Raw genomic sequence first — 20,555 nt, forward strand, 5'->3', positions numbered from 1 at the left:
GCTCATTAAAGTTGGGGGCTTTAGGCCCGGCAGCCTTTGTGCTCACACGTTGAAGAGCCTATTATGCTCATTTTGTTGCTGATTGGTACCACATGCATTTGCATATCAAGAAGTTCATGATGTTTAAGTTGTCAGGTTGTTGTCGAGTTGATAGAGTTGCATGGTCAAAGATGAGTCGTGTTGTTAAGTTGTTGTTGAGTTGATAGAGTTGCATGGTCAAGGATGATTTGTGATGAAAATTAGTAATGGTATTTGATGATTGTATTTGTTATGTAATGAAAAATGTACTAATTGTTAATTGTTGATATGTTATTAATGTTTAAGTTGTTAAATGCATTTTATTGGATTATATGCTTAATGTATTGATTATGAAATCTCACCCCTTCTGCGTATATGTTGCCTCGACCGTGGGTAATGTGCAGGTAATAAAGATTAGAGGCGTTCGTGAGTGGACTCTTTGTTGGTGTCTAGGTGCTCTGATACGTAACGGGATGGGGGCTTGCTTTTACTTCTATTCCTTACGTGTCTCTTTTATGAACTAATTTATGAGATTTTCCAATAAGGCCTGCGTGCCAAGACTTTTAGATGTTGAACTATTTTCCGCTGCAACAATTTTAAGATTTTCATGATGTTGAATTTGAAGGATAATTATTATTATCCGTTTTATGATTTAAATGAAGTATGTGACATTCCGTTGTGATCAAAATACTCTGATTTTAAATGAAATTTTTATGTTGGGGAAAACGGGGTGTTACATTATTCATAACATAGGTAATTTTTATGTCAAATGTGTATCATGTTGAAATTTAAGTGTGAAATAATTATTTATTTTATATACACCAAATAGGTAATTTGATTACATTCCATGCAATAATTAAATTTTGTATCAACATGATCGATAACAAATTATATCTTCTGTGATATGATCCTTACGTGATTAAGCACTTTATATTTCATGTGTGTGTTTACATGTATATGTGGTAACACACACACACACACACACATATACATGCATGTTTTGCACCCACAATTATATGCATATTTGTGTTTACTTTTTATATAAATAACTTTACAATTAGTTTGAGAGTTTAATCAGAATCATTTAAGCAAACACATATAATAAATTTACAACCCATCATAATCTTTCTATTGAATCAAATTTTGCTTGGCACCTCTACAAAACATATATTGCATAAAAAAAAACTTCTAGTTTTGAAGTTCTTGCATCTCTAGGTATTTGACAAAATTCAAGCGCAAATCTATATTGAAGTGAATAAATTCAGGTATGTTAAGTAAATGTTGTATCTTTTTCCCTTTGATACTCTTTACAACAAAGGTATTAATAACGATATCATTCCAGTATATTGTCACACCAAATTCTAAACAAACATTGTTTGCTCTGTGTTTCTTACAATGGTATAAATAGTATTTTATAAAATTGAACATCAATTTTTACGGAAGTGATTTATCACGTAAGATTCAAACTCGATTTTGTTTTTTGTGTTAACCCATGCTTCCTATTGGAAGGGAGCTTGACTAAGAATTGTTCCATCCAAAAATCGAACTCGGTGTTTTTTCGAACGATTCATTATGTGTTAACCCATGTGCAGTTTTGAATTAATTTTTTATGAAATAAGTTTTAGACATTTTTTTAACAAATTTTTTAATTGACACTTATGTTTAAGTCACATAAGGATCAGATCACGAAATATATAATTTGTTATTGATCATGTTGATACAAAATTTAATTACCGTTTAGATTGTAATCAAATTATAAAAGAAAATTACCTATTGGATGTACACAAAAATAAAATCACCTTTTCTAAATAATATATTTTACAAGACAAAACAAATGTATATTTTTAGTCACTCGTTAATATGCAATGTATTGAAATAAATATGCTGACAACCATAACATTCATGGGAAGTTTTTATATTCTGATATTTATTGTGTTCATGAGCATAATAACAATGTTATAAAGTATTTATAAAGTATTATAATGTTGTATGTCGCATGTAATTCTTTACCTATAATGTCATAAACATAAGTCTCAACCGTCTTTTTCTTGTCTAACGTTTCCTCCATAAATAGATAGTATTTGGTAGGTATTGTGTTGAAAATTAACAAATAATTTGTTGTGTTGTACCTTTTCATTTATATGAACAATATTTAACTCGATTGTACAAACTTCCTAATTATTGAATATGTATGTTATGTACGTGTGACTATTATAAATTTATTATGTATTTACTTTTTATATAAAAAACTTTACAGTTAGTTTGAGAGTTTAATCAGAATTATTTAAGCAAACATATACAATAAATTTACAATTCACTATATTCTTGGAATCATAATTAATTATCCCAAAAAATCAACCTTAAAAGAAATTGCAGTCGCTTCTCTTCAGAGATGATGGCAAACAACGCCGTTAATCAGGTTTGCATTGTTCATACAATTCATCTTTTAGGTTTATGATTTCTGTACTTAACATATTTAACATTTCAGAGTTTGAGAATTCATCCTTTACGTTTAGGTTTTGTGTTCTTAACTTTTCTGAGATTGAGATTTCTTCTAGGTTTTGCTTCTTTTTTATTTCTGATCTCTTCTGTTTGTACAGTTTCATCTCAATGAGATTCATGCTTCCATGGAGAGAATTGTTCTTGGCTATAAATCTCTCGAGAAACTCTAAGGTGTTCCTACCTGGATGTTGATCAGGGCATCAACATCCAAATAGGAACACCATACAGCTTTTTGAGAGATTTATAGCAAAGAACAATTCTCCATATTCTTGGAATCATAATCAATTATCCCAAAAAATCAACCTTTAAAGAAACTCTTACAATTCTTCAATTGAATCAAATTTTGCTTGGCGCCTTTACAAAACATATATTGTATAAAAAAAATCTTATACTTTTGAAGTCTAGTCCTCGCATCTCTAAGTAATTGACAAAATTCAGGTGCAAATTTGTGTATTGAAGTGAATAAATTCAGGTTTGTTGGGTAGGGGTTGCATCTCATGGCCTTTGATTTTTTTACGGACAAGGTATTAATAACAATATCAATTCAGTGCACTATCATACCAAATTCTAAGCAAACATTGTTTACTCTGGTGTTTCTTATAAGGAGCTCTATCATGTATCCATCTATATGTTTATCAAACAATAAGATTTTCCCATATTCATCTTTCATCTCTGGTACGAACTGGTCGACGTCATACGAGGATGCAATATGTACTAAGTTAAAAACTTTAACCATAACAATTTCTTTCTCGAAACCCCTTTTCAATACAGGCCTTCTTTGATTGAGATCATCATCAATATCAAAATCAAAATTATCAAGAATTTTCACATTTGACACCACAGTTCAATCGATTTGCTTTTCCAATAAATTTCCAATGATTTTATAAAATTGGTAACGAAAAAGCAATTATTCAGTCAGTATCCGGTGAGTTGGAAAATGATGATTTCGGAGGAGAAAATGAGTTGGGTTAAATTGGTAAGTTAATTGGCAAATGGGGGTTCGTCAACGACGGAGAATGATGAGCATCATTATGGATTTGGTCTTTATGTTGTGCGGTGGAGAGGTGCTACCAGGGTTTCAAACTCCAATACTCTTTTATTTATTAAAATTTGTATAGGTCCTAATTTGAGATGAACATAGCCTAATTTGAGATGAACATATGTTCCACTAAGTTTATATAAGACCCACATGATTTGGTAAGATCTATATTAATTTTAATCAATTAAACAAATTGTTAAAAAAATGTCAAAAACTTACTCATTCCGTTCCAAATTATATGTCATTCTAGAAATTTCACATATGTTAAGAAATCTAATTAATTTTGTATAGAAGAGTAATTATGAGTTATTTTACAAAAACATCATTCATTAATGGTATGGAAAACATAAATTAATAGAATTGGAAAGAGATAAAATAATAAATAGTAAAGGTTATAATGGAAAAATAAGCATTAATTATTCATTGATATTGTAAAGTGACATATAATTTGGAACATTTTTTGTTGCTTTTTTTTAGAGAGAAACATTTTTTGTTGCTAGAATGATATATAATGTGGAACGGAAGGAGTATTTTATAAAAAATTAATTCAAAACTGCAGATGCAAGCAATAATTGAATTCTGAATTTTATTGCTGTCGTACAATTGATTTTGAATTAACAAAACGATTGAGCTCAAGTGGTTAATGAATTTCACCAAAGAATGAAACGTTCGGGAAAACACACCGAGTTGAATTCTTTGGATGAAAATAATTCTTACGTGATTAATTACTTCCGTAAAGTTGATGTTCAATTTTATAAAATGCTATTTAAAAAAAATTGATTCTAAAAAACCCAATTTATTTTAAGGAAGTAATTTTTTATTTTGTAAAACTAAATATGATATTTTTAGAAGAAGAAAAAAACATTTATATAAAACTGAAATCCAAGTCTGAAAGAAACACTACTTCTATACAATTTGAATTCAAATTTAACATAATATTGTTTATAATATTGATTTATATGTAAAACACAACATGTTTTATGGAGTAACTTTTTTCATATATAAGTCAATTTTGAATTTTGTAGAGTACGTGAGTGTTAAATTTTTTATGTATTATGTATGATTCAAAATTATCAAAGAAATTAAACTGATATTAGTATCTATTTGTTAAAATGACGGATTAGAATTGGCAAACATAATTAAAACTAAACATCGAGTTTCAAACATGTAACATTTTATTCTGTAAAACTCAAATCTGATATGTTTAGAAGAAAAAAAACATTTAAATAAAACTGAAATACAAGTATAAAAGAAATACTATTTCTTTAAAATTTGAATTCAAATTTAACATAATGTTATTTCTAAAATTGATTTATATGTAAAACACATTATGTTTTATGGAAATAATGTATTGTCATATATAAATCATTTTTGAATTTTGTAGAGTATGTGAGTGTTAAAAATTTATGTACTAAGTTTCATTCAGAATTATCAAAGAAATTTGTCATATATAAGTCAATTTTGAATTTTGTAGAGTATGTGAGTGTTAAAAATTTATGTACTAAGTTTCATTCAGAATTATCAAAGAAATTAAACTTGTAAGTATATTAGTATCTATTTGTTAAAGAAGAGTGTTGTTGTTGTTGAGAGGATTGCCATCAAAGCTTCATCTGGTATTGCTAATACCTAATTATTAATATTCTTGATAAATCAAACATGTCGTATATCCGATCATAACCATGTTCAACATTTTGTTTGCTTCCGCTGTTAATTCATAATTATTGGACATGTTTTATGAAATCTCTTTTTATATAGACCTAAATTTCTAACAAGTGGTATCAGAGCGGTCTTATGTTTGATCTACTGGTATTTTTCAATTATATTCAATTGATAATGTTTTAGGTTTAGTTTATTTTTTCTTTCGCTAACATATATGTGATTCTGATGATTGTTTTTTTGTTTATTTGATCATCGATGCTTGATATATATATATATATATATATATATATATATATATATATTATAATATGTTTTTTCATATTGATGATGACTTTAGTTTGTTTCATTAATTCATTGATACTATTTATTTATATGTAATATCATTCTGCTTGTTCAATTACTATATTTTTGTGGCTTAAGTTTGAGAATCAAAATACCAAACATGTGAAATAAATTGCACCGTTTCTTTTTGATTTTGGTTTGGTGTCTAAGAAATTTTTTTCTTTTCACAAATTGTACATCACCCTTTATTTAGGATTCCGTTTAAAAGTTGTACCTTGATTTGTCCCTATTTTGTCTTTTGGCTTGACTTTGAAACAAATCTCTATTGGATTGGGATTGATCCATTTCATTGTATATCACTTCCTAATTTTCTGCTTCATTCAATTTTATTGGGGTTTAATACATGAATCATTATTTTATAATCCATTTTCAAAGGGAATTACATTGCATATATTATGGATATTGTGGCAAAACATATTGATGGAAACATACCTCGCAATGCAAGTCTTGTTTTCCAATTTTTTGAGTCAAAATTAGCTTATTGTTTCAAAAGCAATAATTTTGGTTATACATATTTTGTTGATTATGATAAAGGGTGGGTCCAATTTAAATTTTGGTTTATTTGTTTTAGAAATTAGAATGATTCTATCAAATACTATTGTGTGACTTATTTATAAAGTTTACTGTATTGTTATATCTATTCGGTCTTTGATATATCGAGTACAATTATATTGTTAATAAATAAGTATTTGGATGTGATTTGTTTTAAAAATTTGTTTTTGAAGAAATCAAAATGATATTATAACCACACAATCATCTTCCTGGCACAAGGTGTACCATAGAAGAAAGTTGAAAAATACAAGAGTAATGCGAACAACAACAGTTCAAATTAGCCAATTCCCGCACATAAGAATGATATGATTTGATATGATTTTAAAAAATTGATTTGATATGATTTTTAAATATCACTATCATATTTCGTAGTTTAATATTTATTTGAAATTAGTTTTGATTCATAAGATTTTGTACATAAAGTTTATTTTGACAAGTAGGCAAGTAAAAAGTTAAAATATATTTGTGATATATATGTTGCCTTTTAATAATGAATCTCAAAACATTACGAACAAATTTTGAGTCCATAAAGTAAGAATTCGATTCTTTAAAGTTTGGGAAATAATAATTCTAGTTTTGTTTGTTTATTTATAAACATATATAGTTTGTTTCCTTTATTTAGGAAAATATTTCATCTAGAATCATGTTTTATTTAATTTAAAAGAATCAAGGAAAATATTTCATCTAGAATCATGTTTTTATTTAATTTAAAAGAATCATTTAGTACATATGTGAATCAATTGTAGCGTGAATAATTTTGGTATATAAGATTCAATTTTCTTCTGATTTGAAATTGAACATTTAGTCTAATCTATAGCATGAATGTGATGTTTGAGTTTATTGTTTTTTTTGAAGGAAGAGTTTATTGTTATTAAGTGTCAACAATAACATTAATTTTCTTTTCCTCCAATAATGTATTTTAGACATATTTCATGCTATTTATGTGGTTATTTTTTTTTCTTTCTCATGTACCCTAGTGGCCAGAGCTCACACATTTAAATATGGAGAATTGGGTGTCCGAGGTTCGAACTCCGACCTCTGCATATAATATGCAATATCCCTACCTACTGAGTTAAGCTCACGGAGATTTTATGTGGCTGATTGATATCTGTAAATGCATTTCGTATACACATTAGTGTTGAATTTTTGACTTGCATCTTCTTTTAAATTCTTGTGAGTTTGTCTTCACACTTAAGGGTTGCCGAGTGACCTTATGATTACTTAGCGACATAATAAACTAATAGGCCTACATTTATGGTTGTGCCTTGTAAATTTCAGACATTTTCTATTTGCCTTTTAAATTTAAGACCATTCTCATTTCAATTTATTTTTTAAATTGTCTAGTAATTTTGGTTGAGTTGGTTGAAACAACAAGCTACAAAAGTAACTTGTGTAGATTTGATTCAGCTGGAATTACAAAAGATGTAGTATGCAATTGCTCATGCAAGCTGTTTTAGTCAGCCAAAAGGAAGGCATAATTTGGCTGGATAATTACATACATGCAATGGTAAATATGTGGTAATTATTAAGTTTTCCATCTAGATATTGAGGATGTCAAAAGACACCTATTATCTTATAGGACTTCTTAAGTTTTATCCATGTGGACAATGAAGATGTCAAAAGGTACTCATTGTCTGACAAGACTTATTATATGATCATTGCATTGAGATTACCGTTTGCCGTTAATTCTTAGAAATCAAAAGATTGTGGATTAATGGTGCGCTTAGTATCTTGTTTTGGTCATATAGTTTACAACATGTGATGATAAATATGTGGTAATTCTTAATTTTTTTGTTCTTCATGTGGATAACGAGGATGTCAAAAGACACATATTATCTGACAAGACTTATTACTAATGTTTGATCATTGCATCGAGAGTAACACTTGCAATTAATTCTTAATAATTAAAAGATTGTGGATTAATGTGCGCTTGGTAACCCACTTGGGTTAGTTGATAAGTGCTCAAAAGTGATATATTTCATGTGTTAGTTTAGGCATTTAAGTGACTTGTTTTGCAAGATTATCTACGGAAAAGCTCTAATATTATGCAAATATGTCATTTATGCTTTATGAGCCTTACTCTACCCTTTTTGTGCAGGAAAATGCAAGCAAGGACCAAGAAATCAACCAAAGTTGCAAGAAAATCTCGCTTAAGCGAGAAAACTGCCGAGAGCAATTGCCAATCTCGCTTCCAGCTCGCTTAAGCGAGATTCAGCAAATTCAGGATAAGGTGCTACGTGGCAGTCATCCAGTGGCCAACGTGGGACAGATTCAATCTCGCTTAAGCGAGATTGACAGATTCAGCAAAATAAATGGCTTTTCTCTCATTTTTCAGAAATCCTCTTCATTCTTTTTGCTATTTTTCAGATTTTTAGAGAGAGAGGGCATTTCTAGAGAGAGAATCATGAAGCAAGAGTGTTAGAAGTGGATTCTTTCCAAGATTTGTTGAGACATCATGAATCTTGTCATGAATCTTCATCTTTTCTTCCATTTTTGCAAGGCTACTATGAAAGTAAGTAGCTAAATCTATCCTTTGGGGTTAGAGGTACTTGATCAAGTTAATATGTACTCTTTTTGATATTTAAATATATGATTCTAGCATTATTTTACTTGATGTTGATTTTATTCTTGTGCTTAATGTTTTATTGAAATTTGAAATGTTATTGACAAATACTTTTGAATCTAGGATTAGAATAATAATCTATCAAAGTTTTTATTCTACACATGGAGTTTAATCTTTGATAATCACTTTGTAATCAAGAACTTAATGCTTTTGGATCGTTTAATAGGTTGGGAAATCGTCGATTAAACGATCCAATCGACTTTGTGATTGTTTAAATAGTTTGGGAAATCGACATTTAAATAATCCATTAGAAATTACGAAATCATTTGGACACGAATGATGTTGTTGAGTGATTGTGATAATATCGAGTAAAGCTAGAATCCGTTTAAGTAATCATAAGAGTTCATTATTTAATGCTTGGTCAACGACTCTAGCCCAGGCGTGAATTTCCCGACCTTGTCTCAATTTTATTGCTATATTCCAATTTAGATTAGTTTTTAATCAATCAATCAATCATTTGAACCATAAGTTTAGAACGATATCAATTGTTGAACGGCTTGAATATCGCACCAGTCCCTATGGAGACGATACACAAAAATTGAATATCGCACCAGTCCCTATGGAGACGATACACAAAAATACTTACTTTTGATGGCACATCATTAGTCTAGTGGAATTGACTTGTAACCTGAAAGCGCGCTCCTCCTCAAGGTCTCAGGTTCGATTATCTTCGGTGCTAATTTGGGTGGGCTAATTTGGGTTCTTCAAAAAAAATGGTGTGCTTGGTATATTAATTTTGTCTTTTAATTTACAAGTAAAGATAAATTTTGCATGTCTTATAATTAGTTTTTTGACATGCCTACTAATGTTGTGTGAGTTTAAACTCATTCAAGTATCGTTATGTGGACAAATATCGTAGTAATAATTATATTAACTATTTATCAACTGTGAGCCTTAATTGATTAGTGATCAAAATAAGTAATAAGGTCATTAGATCTCTAATTGAATAATTAATTAAATATTTAATTAGTTGATATGGACTCAATATGAGTGGATGTTTGGATGACATATTAACGACATAATGGGAAACCTAATGACCATCCAATATAAAAGAGACTACGACCCCTAATACACCGTACACGACAACTCTCCCTTCTCTCATCTGAAGAGAACTTGAGGCATAAATGTACCGGTTGAGGAAGAATCAAACTAGCCGCTGCTAATCTTTGTTGTGTTTCATAATAATGTCGTTGTTGTTGAGAGGGCTGCCATCAAAGTTTCATCAAGTATTGTTAATACATAATCATTAATATTCTTGGTAAATCAAATATGTCGTAGATCCGATCATAACAATTTTGTTTGCTTCCGCTGTTAATTCATAATTATCGAACATGTTTTATGAAATACACCCTCCGGTCACTATTACAAGCAAAACTTTGCATTTTAGATTCATTCAATTAATGATATATATGATCTTTATTATAGACTACATACATCATTTAATGAATGAATCTAAAATGCAAAGTTTTACTTATAATAGTGACCATAGGGTGTATGTATTTATATAGACCTAAATTTCCAACACATCATTCTGCACCTCAACCATAGCAGATCTGAAACAAAACAAAAAACTAAGAACCTGTTTGTGAAATCAAAGGACAAATCCAGATACTTTCATGACTTCAAGGATGAATGTGTATTTTGTGTGTTCGTTCGTTTCTTCGTTTTTAGAAGTGATTTGCGGTGTTGTTAGTAGTGTATTGGAGAATGCAAGGTAGTTTACTTGGAAAAACTATACTCCCTCCGTCCATTTTTTTTATAGAAGTAGTTTACAAAATTACGAGTATTAAGAAAAATTGTTTTAGTAATAAAATTTTCTCAAATTTGTGTTACTATTACTAGATTACCATTTATTAAATATATATTTAATGTTAAAATTTTCATATACTCCTACCAAGACAAATTGGAGTATTAATAAGGGGTGTATTCGAAAAAAGAGTAATTAATGCATTTAAGAATTTGTAAATAATCTTATACTCCCTCCGGTCTTATTTACAAGAAACAATTTACTTTTTAGATACATTAAATAATTTATGTATTTGGTTTAGGTTCTTGACTAGATACATATATTATTCAATGTATCTAAGAAGTCAACTTTCTCTTGTAAATAGGACCGGAGGGAGTATTTAGGGACAAACCATTTTTGTAAAATACTCCTCTAAAAAGGGACGGAGTTAGGCATGGCAATGGGGCAGGGTGGGGATGGGTTTTACATTCCCCATCCCCATACCCGATTCTCATATACTTACCCGTTACTTTACCCGTACCCAACGGGGATGAGAAATTGAACCCCATCCCCGTCCCCGACGGGTTCGGGTATCCCCGCCCCATCCCCGTCCCCGCATTGAATAATTTTTTTTAATAAAAAATAGAAGTTTTTTTGCAACCCCTAGAGAAATATTGTAATGCATTATCCAACAATTAATGCGTCCACTTTAACATTTGTTAGACCGATTGATTTAGTTGCTCCTTTAAATATCAATGGTAGTTTTTATAACACGACAATTATCAAACAAAATAACATGACATATCAACACTAAGTAGTTTTCTTCATTCGGGACATGTTTGAGTATGGGTTCGGGGTGGGTATCTATATACCCGTTACCCGTCCCATACCCGTGTTTTGAAATCAGAGAAAACCCAAACCCATACCCAAACCTAGTCAAAACGGGGAAAACCCGTCAAATTGGGTTTGGTTCGGGTGGGTAACCACGGGTATGGGTTTTGCTGCCATGCCTAGACGGAGTGAGTGGAAACCAACAGTTACGGGTGCCTTAGACTTAGAAAGATAATAGCGATTAATGTAGTCCCATTTCCTAGGTCTAAGATTTAAAGCACGGTGCATTGAAAATAGCTATTGCAATTTGTTCAATAAGTATCACAGCAATATTTGAAAATACAATTAATTTTTTTTAAAATGAAAAATAATTAAAAAACAATTTAGGAAACATTGCTACTAATAGCAACTTTTAAAATAGCAAGCACTTTCATTAGTTGACAAATGTCTAAATTGTCAAAGAACTAACCTTACTTGTACGATTGATTATGAAAAGGAAAACATAAATAAAGAATCACGGGTTGATGATTTCTTGACCCCATATGGCTCTAGTTTATGCAAACATTGGAGGTGTTTGGTATGATAACCATGGTGGGGAATGGTTCTTCAGTAAGTTTAATACTATTATAAATTAGATTCTTATGTGAGAATCAAAAGATTTCAGATGTCTGAATCATCATTTATTTATTTTTTTATGAAGGTAGCAGTTGAAGTTCAAGAAACTAAATTAAACAGAAATAACAAGAAGAATATAGACTCCTAAAACATCAACATAGCATCTTCCTAACTGGAGAATAGGGCTACTCCATAGCCATATAATCAACTAAGAAACACCCCAACATTGTTAAACCACCAGTAACCTTATTAGCTTTTCGATACACATGACTAAAGCGAATTCGTCAAGCTTGAGCATTCTTAACAAACTCCACCACTCCCGGACACTCCACTCCACGCATTTTCCACCTTGCAATCCCCAAATCACAAAAAGCGAGTCCAAGTGAAGCTCAACCTTCAAAAATTCTCTAGTTTTTGCAAGCAACAATGCTACCACGGCTCTCCATAATTATGCAATATATGTGTTGGTATAGCAAGTGGCTTCGCAAAACCACAAACCCACTGCCCTTTTGCATTAGGAAGAAGACCACCACACCCAACTCAACCATCCAACCAAGAGGCAGTAATGTCCACCGAAACAGAAACAGAACCAGAACCTCCACGAGGGTACACTTAGACGGAGGAAGGACTACTAATACAAATTTAATTGGCATGTGCATTCTTTCTTAAAAGCAACTATTGCTGAGATTTTTACTGTTTTAGATGCTACTTAATTTACAAGAAATGAAATTCATTTTTGACATTTTTATGATATATAGGCGTAAAATACATTCCTAAAATTCAAATAGCAGCAGCAGCAGCAGCAATTATACTTTTTTTGCTTTTTTTTTTTGTATAATGGGTGAGATGGATATGAGTTGTGGTAGGATGAAACAGTTTCATGACATGAAACTTAAGAAGAGCAGTGGATTATCATCATTATCATAGGAGGAAGCAAAAGTTAATAGCTGCAGGGACTGTATGATGAATAGGAAGATTTTATGTACAACTGGAAATTAAAATAGAACAATGGAATAACACTATTATGCTGTGGCAGCAGCTTGTTCTTCAACAGCCTGTGATGCTGGGAGAAGGGTGCAGATCAGGTTGCGGTCACCATACACATTATCAACACGTCCTGATATAAAGAAAACACATAACTTATTAGTCTATGCATTAGTCAAACAAAATTATGCAGGCCAAAAAGTAGTGCATAACCATTACAGGCAGTCAAACAAAAGCTATAATTATATATTATTACTATAATAATAATCCCCTATGGCCTACATACTTGAAATATCTATATATTACTATGATGATATGCCCCTATTGGTATTATTCAGTTGTGCTATGGAAAACAAAAAAGGATTAATTGTGTTTGATAAGGGCCAAAATGGAGGTGGGGTGCATGAATAAAAACAGCAGAAAATCTTTGAAATATACAGGTTTTTATTGAATATGGTTCATATTTGCCGATAAGTAGACATGCTTAAGAGACCATAGTATTTAAACAAAACTTTGTACCCTGTGACCCTAATTCATTGCATAACAGAATAGTACAGCAGGTCTGTGGTCACTCTGCTGTCAGAGACACGGGCACAATTGTCCGAACACTGTCCACTAACCAATCATTGCATTCTTGCGTGTTCGTCTTCTTACTTTAGAACATTGCTATTCTGACAGTTTTTTTTATCCACACATTGTTTTATGAACTACATATCATAGCTTACATATAGTGAATGAGGCTATGAGGGCGTTTGGAATGATTATTTGGATTTATGTCACGACATACATGCTAATATTAGTGTTTGGATACACTTCTAATTTTTTAAGAATAACTTACTACAAGTCCATGAAGTGTTTTTTCGACTTATTGTATAAACATCAATATCAGTTTATGAATACACGTTTAATTAAACTCCCTTCCCTAGAATAGCTTATTGAGTAAGCCCTTAATCAAGCTATTTTACTCAAACACACATCCACCAAGGGATGATAGGTAGGTTAGCTATGAGAACAATGTCAAGGGAAACATATAATTATAAATTATATAAACAACATGCTTACCATTGGTAGGCCAAAACTTTGCAACACGGAGCCATGGAGCAGGGAAGGCTGCATATTCCCTGGAATATGGCTTTGTCCATGCATCAGCCATGAGCAGTGATGGTGGATGAGGAGCTCCCTGCGCAACATTTAGTACACTATTAAGGCCTTGATTGGATCAATAGCTTAATTATGCACTTATAGCATAATCACTTATCATATAGATGTTTTAAGTATAAACTATTTCTATAACAAAAGATAATATAAAGTCATATTGTTTTCACATAAGCTATAAACTGTTCTCATAAGCTATCATGATGAACTTTAGAAAATAAGCTAAAAACAATTTATGAAATGTCATATGCTCTTCCAAATAGTCTAAGAAATGCTTATGCTAGAAGATAAGCTCAAATAAGTAAATCCAAACAAGCCCTAAAACAAGTTGTTTTCTTCTTATTAATATCATAGAAGTGAAGAACAGTTATTTAAGTTACTTAATTTTTTTTACCTTAAGAACATTGTTGTGAACATCAGCATTTCCTTTCTCAATCTCAGCAATTTCTTTTCTAATGGAAATGAGAGCATCACAAAACCTATCCAACTCAGCCTGCAACGATGTTTAGTTGAATCAGAGAAGAAATCACACAAGAGAAATTGCAAAGCAAAAGAGACGCAAAGAAGGATAATATTTTTTCTTCCTAGGAAGGTCCATATATAAATACCTTGCTTTCACTTTCAGTAGGCTCAATCATGAGTGTACCAGGCACAGGCCATGACATTGTTGGTCCATGAAATCCATAGTCCATGAGACGCTTCGCAACATCTTCAGGCTCTATCCCAGCAGTATTCTACAATGGAAATATCTTACAATTAATCATAGTTTGAATAATTATATAATTGATAGACAAAAAACAACTTCAATGATCAAATAGTCTAACCTTAAAGCCTCTTAAGTCAATAATGAACTCATGAGCACATGTTCCGTTGACTCCACGGAAAAGAACCGGGTAATAACTCTACAGAAGTCAAAGTATACGAGTAAAAACCAAGGTTCATCATATATGACACTAACAAGAAAAGAAAATAAACGTAATTTATGTCAAAGCTCAAACCTCCAATCGTTTCGCCATGTAGTTTGCATTCAAAATGGCTATCTTTGACGCGTCAGTGAGTCCTTTGGAACCCATCATGGCTATGTATGTGTAAGAGATAGGCAATATGAGCGCTGATCCCCAAGGTGCAGCTGAGATACTACCAAGTGGTTGAGCATTTTCAGGGGCAGGAATTCCACCAGTTGGCACCTTCATTATAGCAACAGATAATATAAATATAAGAAAAATTAATCCATGTTCTTTCTTCAATATCTTTTGGAAGGATTTCTTTGGCTGTTTTGTGCGTTGAGCGTGGCTTAACAACTCGCAAATCTCACCCGTGCCTCGCACGGGTCAACGCACTATTACATACATATTGTAATTCAGAACTGCTTTTACTACTTACCACAGGGTGTGAGGGTAAAAATGGTGCCAAGTGTTTCTTTACACCAATAGGACCCATGCCAGGGCCACCTCCTCCATGAGGAATGCAAAATGTCTTGTGGAGATTGAGATGACAAACATCTGCTCCAATCCAACCTGGGCTTGTAAGTCCCACCTGTAAACATCAACCAAGTGTCAATCTCTTTCCTCTAAGAACCGGAGGACTTAAACCAAAATGAAAGAGAGATTTGTTTCTTGAGCTATATTTCTTTCATAATATCATCCTGAACTAGTCTACCCTAAGAACTATCCTTTCCAGACTCTTGGCCTAACACAAAGTATTAACATAAAGGTGTGAATAGAAAAACAAACCTGTGCATTCATGTTGGCACCATCCATGTATACTTGGCCTCCATTATCATGGATGATCTTGCAAATATCATCAATACCTTCTTCATAAACACCGTGAGTTGAAGGATATGTAACCTACAATTTAAATCAAAACCAAATAAATATAAACAAACTCCCAAGTTTCACAACACTTTTAATTCGCTGATATACAAACAATAGTATAAGAGTCTAGAAGAAGCCAATTGTACCATAAATGCAGATAAGTTGTCCTTGTGTGTTTCAGCAGCCTTCTTCAACTCTTCAATGTTAATGTTTCCCTTGGCATCAGTTCCTATGGTGACAATTTTCATTCCACACATAGCGGCACTAGCAGGATTGGTACCATGTGCTGAGACTGGTATAATGCAGACATTGCGGTGGTGGTCACCTCTTGACTACAGTTTCACATAGCCAAAAGAAGTAAGAAGCATCACAGGCATTTATAAAAATTAATTCAAGACAATAATGTAGGGAAATCATTGCATCTCTTCAGATATGTAGCAAGAGAAAACAACACATTTGAGGCTACCAATTATTATACGAAATGAAAATATAATGTTAAATTTACACAAAATAACTGAAAATATGTAATAGCCTGCAAATCAGGAGTTTATTTTTGATACATTATCAATGTAAATTGTTTTACACTATCAACATATCACAATCAATCATACATGTGATATGCACTATCAACACTATCTACAAATTTATTCATAACTATCCAAGTTAGTACCATACCATATGATATGCACGAATAACCATGAGTCCAGCATATTCTCCAGCAGCACCAGCATTTGGTTGCAAAGAGAAGGAATCAAATCCAGTGATGGTACACAACAGGTCACCCAAATTGTCGAACATTTCCTGGAACCAAATTTGCTTGTTAAGACACAGAAAACACAGTTCTATCGCATATTTTAAGGTACCGCAACATATATAAGAACATATTTCTATCATTATTTTTGTAAGATTATTTAACCATCATACTACTTCCTCCATCGCATATCAAAGTGTCAAATTTGGAATATTGATTGTCTCACATTATTTGTCAGTTTAGAATTATTACTTTTGTCCAATATTACTCTTATTTATCAAAATAGTTGCAAATATAGAATGCCTGATCATAAATGAGTACAAGAATATTATAGTCATAACACATTACTTTGCTTCACAAATTAGTTGGTATAGGTAAACTTTTTCTTAAGATGCATGAATTACCTTAAAAGACAGTTAATATGAGACGGAGGGAGTACCTGGTAACCTTGAGCCTGTTCAGTTGGTGCAAAAGGGTGAATATCAGTAAAGCTAGGCCATGTCACAGGCATCATTTCAGTTGTTGCATTCAGCTTCATTGTACAGGATCCAAGTGGGATCATACTGTGGCAAAGTGAGAGATCTTTTGATTGTAGCCTATGAATGTATCTCAACAACTCGTGCTCAGTTTGGTACCTATAATGATTAAATAAAATAAGATAAAATTAAATTGTAATCTTCTTCCAAAATTCAACCACATGAATTGAAATTTTGTGAAAAGGAATACATACGTGTTAAAGATAGGGTGTGTCAAATAAGGAGTCTCCCTAACTAATCCAGAAGGAATTGCATTCTGAAATTCTGGTGCAAGAGATGCAGCTGTGAATGAGACCTGTGTAAAAATAGAAGTTTAGATGGAGTGATGATACAATTGATAATTGTGAAAAAGGATATACGATGGCTATGTTTGGCGAGGTCAAACAGCTAGCTTATAGCGTATAAACTTGCAAAAAAAATTGTTATTTAAATCTATCAGTCAATTCAACTGCTAATTTTATAAAATATACTTCAAACTCAATATGTTAGTCCATCCTCTATCAGCTGAGGGCCGGCCCAATAATCTTCAAAAGTGAGGCCTAAAGCAGTCTTAATATACGTGGCCCTTTTTCTCAGTAGATGAGACATTTTTACTTGGAAAATCTATTGAAAATAATATTTTGTTGGTAGGCTCAAAGTGATGGCTTTAGTTGCCTTACACATGGGCCAGCCATCCAATATCAATTAGTTTATCCATCATCCTTTAATTTTTACCAAACGGAGCCAATTTAGGATCAAAACTTACAGGTTTGCCACCAGCAAAAACTTTGAAAAGCTTATCAACATCCTCTAATGTAGTTGTTTCATCAAAAGCAACAGTGATCTGAAATGAAAACAAGCTCCATCATAATCCGAAGACATGTAAAACCACTCAAACTGATTTGGTACAACAAAAAAGAAAAAAAGAGAAGAAAAAAAACCACTTACAGTGTTTCCATCTACAACTCTCAAATTGATTTCACTTTTGACAGCAGCATCTGCAATTGCTTTGGCATTTGAAGTCTTAACCTTCACAGTATCAAAGAAGCCAAGATCCTGAACTTCCACTGTTCCAAGTTTCTTTAGTCCCAAAGCAAATACACCAGCAAGACCATGAACCCTTTGTGCAATAGCTTTAAGGCCTTCAGGTCCATGATATACAGCATACATGGCAGCCATGTTTGCAAGCAGTGCCTAAACAAAACCAACCAGAATGAAATAAAATCCTCAACTAATTCACTCATGCAAATATCAAACAGTGCTTCTACAATTCAAAGGTGAATACATCCTGAACAAGATAATCAAAGTATCATTTTTTTTATAACCATGTTACAAGTACAAAGTATCCATTGCTGTTTAGTATCGACTAATCTCAGTCGAAGATCCGATTGGACACACAAGGTGTATTTCTACACAAAAGGGGTTTCAAAAGGTCTGTGACTACAATCTGGGTCGCACCATCAAACGATCGCAACAAAAATGCAATTCTTTATTGTTTAAAATTTTGTGACGCGGCCATATAAGTGATTTAAAGCCTATCTCTCTCTCTCTCTCACACACACACACACACACACACACACACACACACACACACACATGCACACACATGCACGCACAATCCACACACATATATAACTAAAAATTGATTGAACCAAATAAGCTAAGTTACCTGAGCAGTGCAAATGTTGCTAGTAGCCTTATCCCTACGGATATGCTGCTCCCTAGTTTGCATAGCCATCCTCAAAGCTGGCTTTCCAGAAGAATCAACACTAACACCAATGATTCTTCCAGGCATCATCCTCTTATACTCTTGTGAAGTAGCCAAGAAAGCAGCATGAGGACCACCATAACCCATTGGAACACCAAATCTCTGAGCCGAACCAACAACAATATCAGCTCCAAACTCACCAGGAGGCTTCAACACAGTCAATGCCAACAGATCACTTGCCATAACCACCTTAACCTCATTAGCATGAGCCTTCTTAATAAACTCACCATAATCCAAAACCTCACCTTCAGTACCAGGATACTGAACAAGAACACCACAAACATCACCAGATTTGTAATCAATATCCTTAAGATCTTTCACCACAACCTTAAGCTCAAATCCATCAGCTCTCGTCTTACATATATCAATAGTCTGTGGATGACAATTACTAGCAATAATAAAAGTCTTCTTCTTACCCTTTTGAATATTATTACACATAGACATTGCTTCAGCTGCAGCAGTACCTTCATCAAGCAATGAAGCATTTGACATAGGCAAACCAGTGAGATCAGTAATCAAGGTTTGAAAATTCAACAACGATTCAAGACGACCTTGCGAAATCTCAGCTTGATAAGGTGTATACTGAGTATACCAAGCTGGATTCTCCAAAATATTCCTCAAGATCACTGGTGGAACATGTGTGTTATAGTATCCCATACCAATGAAAGATTTGAAAACCTTATTCTTTGAAGCTAAATCCTTCATGTGTTCAATCATTTGACCTTCTGTTAACCCTTCATCAAACTTGTTAAACTTCATTTCCTTCAAACGGATTGATTTCGGAACTGTTGCATCAACAAGTGAATCAAGATGATCAAAACCACATGATTCAGCCATTTTTGTTTGTTCTTCTGGTGTAGCTGAGTTATGGCGTCTTGCGAATGTATCACTTGGTTTCAAAGCTTCAACAGTGATGGATCGAGATTGTGTTGAAGACCCAGAACCGTGAAATCCACCAACACCACGTGAAACATTGCTGTTTCTTCCAAAAACGTTGGATCCTCTGTTTCTGAAAACAGAGTTTGAAACAGAGGAAACATATCTTGATGAAGATGAAAATGGAAGAGGTGCTGTTGTTGTTGTTGATTCGTTCTTACAATTCTGCTTTGCCTCTGAAAGAAGACGTTTCAGAGTTGCACGGTTTGCGAGTCTTCTTGCACGTTCCATTGAATGCTGTTACAGAGGAAAAACAGAACAGAACCGAGGAAAAATGGTGTTTTTTTGGTTTTGATTTGTTTAAGGAAATTGAAGATTTTGTTTTTATGATTCCATTGAAGTGTGTGTATGAGTGAAGGGTAGTGAATGATGATAATGTAGTCTAATTTATTGGCTATGAATGTATATATATAAAAATTTAAATATGAGTTTATTAATTTTGGTCAAAAAAACATGAATTTATTATTATTTATTTTATATTTATTGTAGTACTAAAACTATTAATGGTGATTGATGATGCAATTTTTTTTAGATCGGGTATCATCTGCGCGCAACTGCGGATTGGTGATTGATGATGTAATTTTTTGTGTAAAGTAGGTATTCTTCGCATCTAATTGCAGAAACTAATCCTCAAGTTTTGTGGGACCCAAATGGGTTGTAAACTACACCTAAAAGTTTGTGCCTAGGAAGTGTGCTCGGTCCGAGATTTAATTACCTTGCGTGTT

General features: G+C 32.5%; 1 protein-coding gene across 1 annotated transcript; it reads right to left on the reverse strand.

The window, feature by feature from the left end:
* Positions 1–12,799: 12,799 nt before the first annotated feature.
* LOC146952243 (glycine dehydrogenase (decarboxylating), mitochondrial) lies at positions 12,800–20,209 on the reverse strand. Its single transcript, XM_085700330.1, has 15 exons — positions 18,796–20,209; positions 18,075–18,320; positions 17,893–17,970; positions 17,342–17,442; positions 17,051–17,246; positions 16,536–16,661; positions 16,007–16,192; positions 15,780–15,893; positions 15,430–15,582; positions 15,045–15,233; positions 14,871–14,948; positions 14,655–14,780; positions 14,441–14,539; positions 13,954–14,071; positions 12,800–13,024 (listed from the first exon to the last, which is right to left on the reverse strand). Exons 1-15 carry the CDS (start codon positions 20,059–20,061, stop codon positions 12,930–12,932), a joined length of 3,171 nt encoding a protein of 1,056 aa, XP_085556456.1. The 5' UTR covers positions 20,062–20,209; the 3' UTR covers positions 12,800–12,929.
* Positions 20,210–20,555: the final 346 nt, after the last annotated feature.

The sequence above is a fragment of the Medicago sativa genome, chromosome 1 (assembly GCF_051527215.1).
Source record: "Medicago sativa cultivar Bolivia chromosome 1, Bolivia_mono, whole genome shotgun sequence".
In the NCBI taxonomy this organism is placed as follows: domain Eukaryota; kingdom Viridiplantae; phylum Streptophyta; class Magnoliopsida; order Fabales; family Fabaceae; genus Medicago; species Medicago sativa.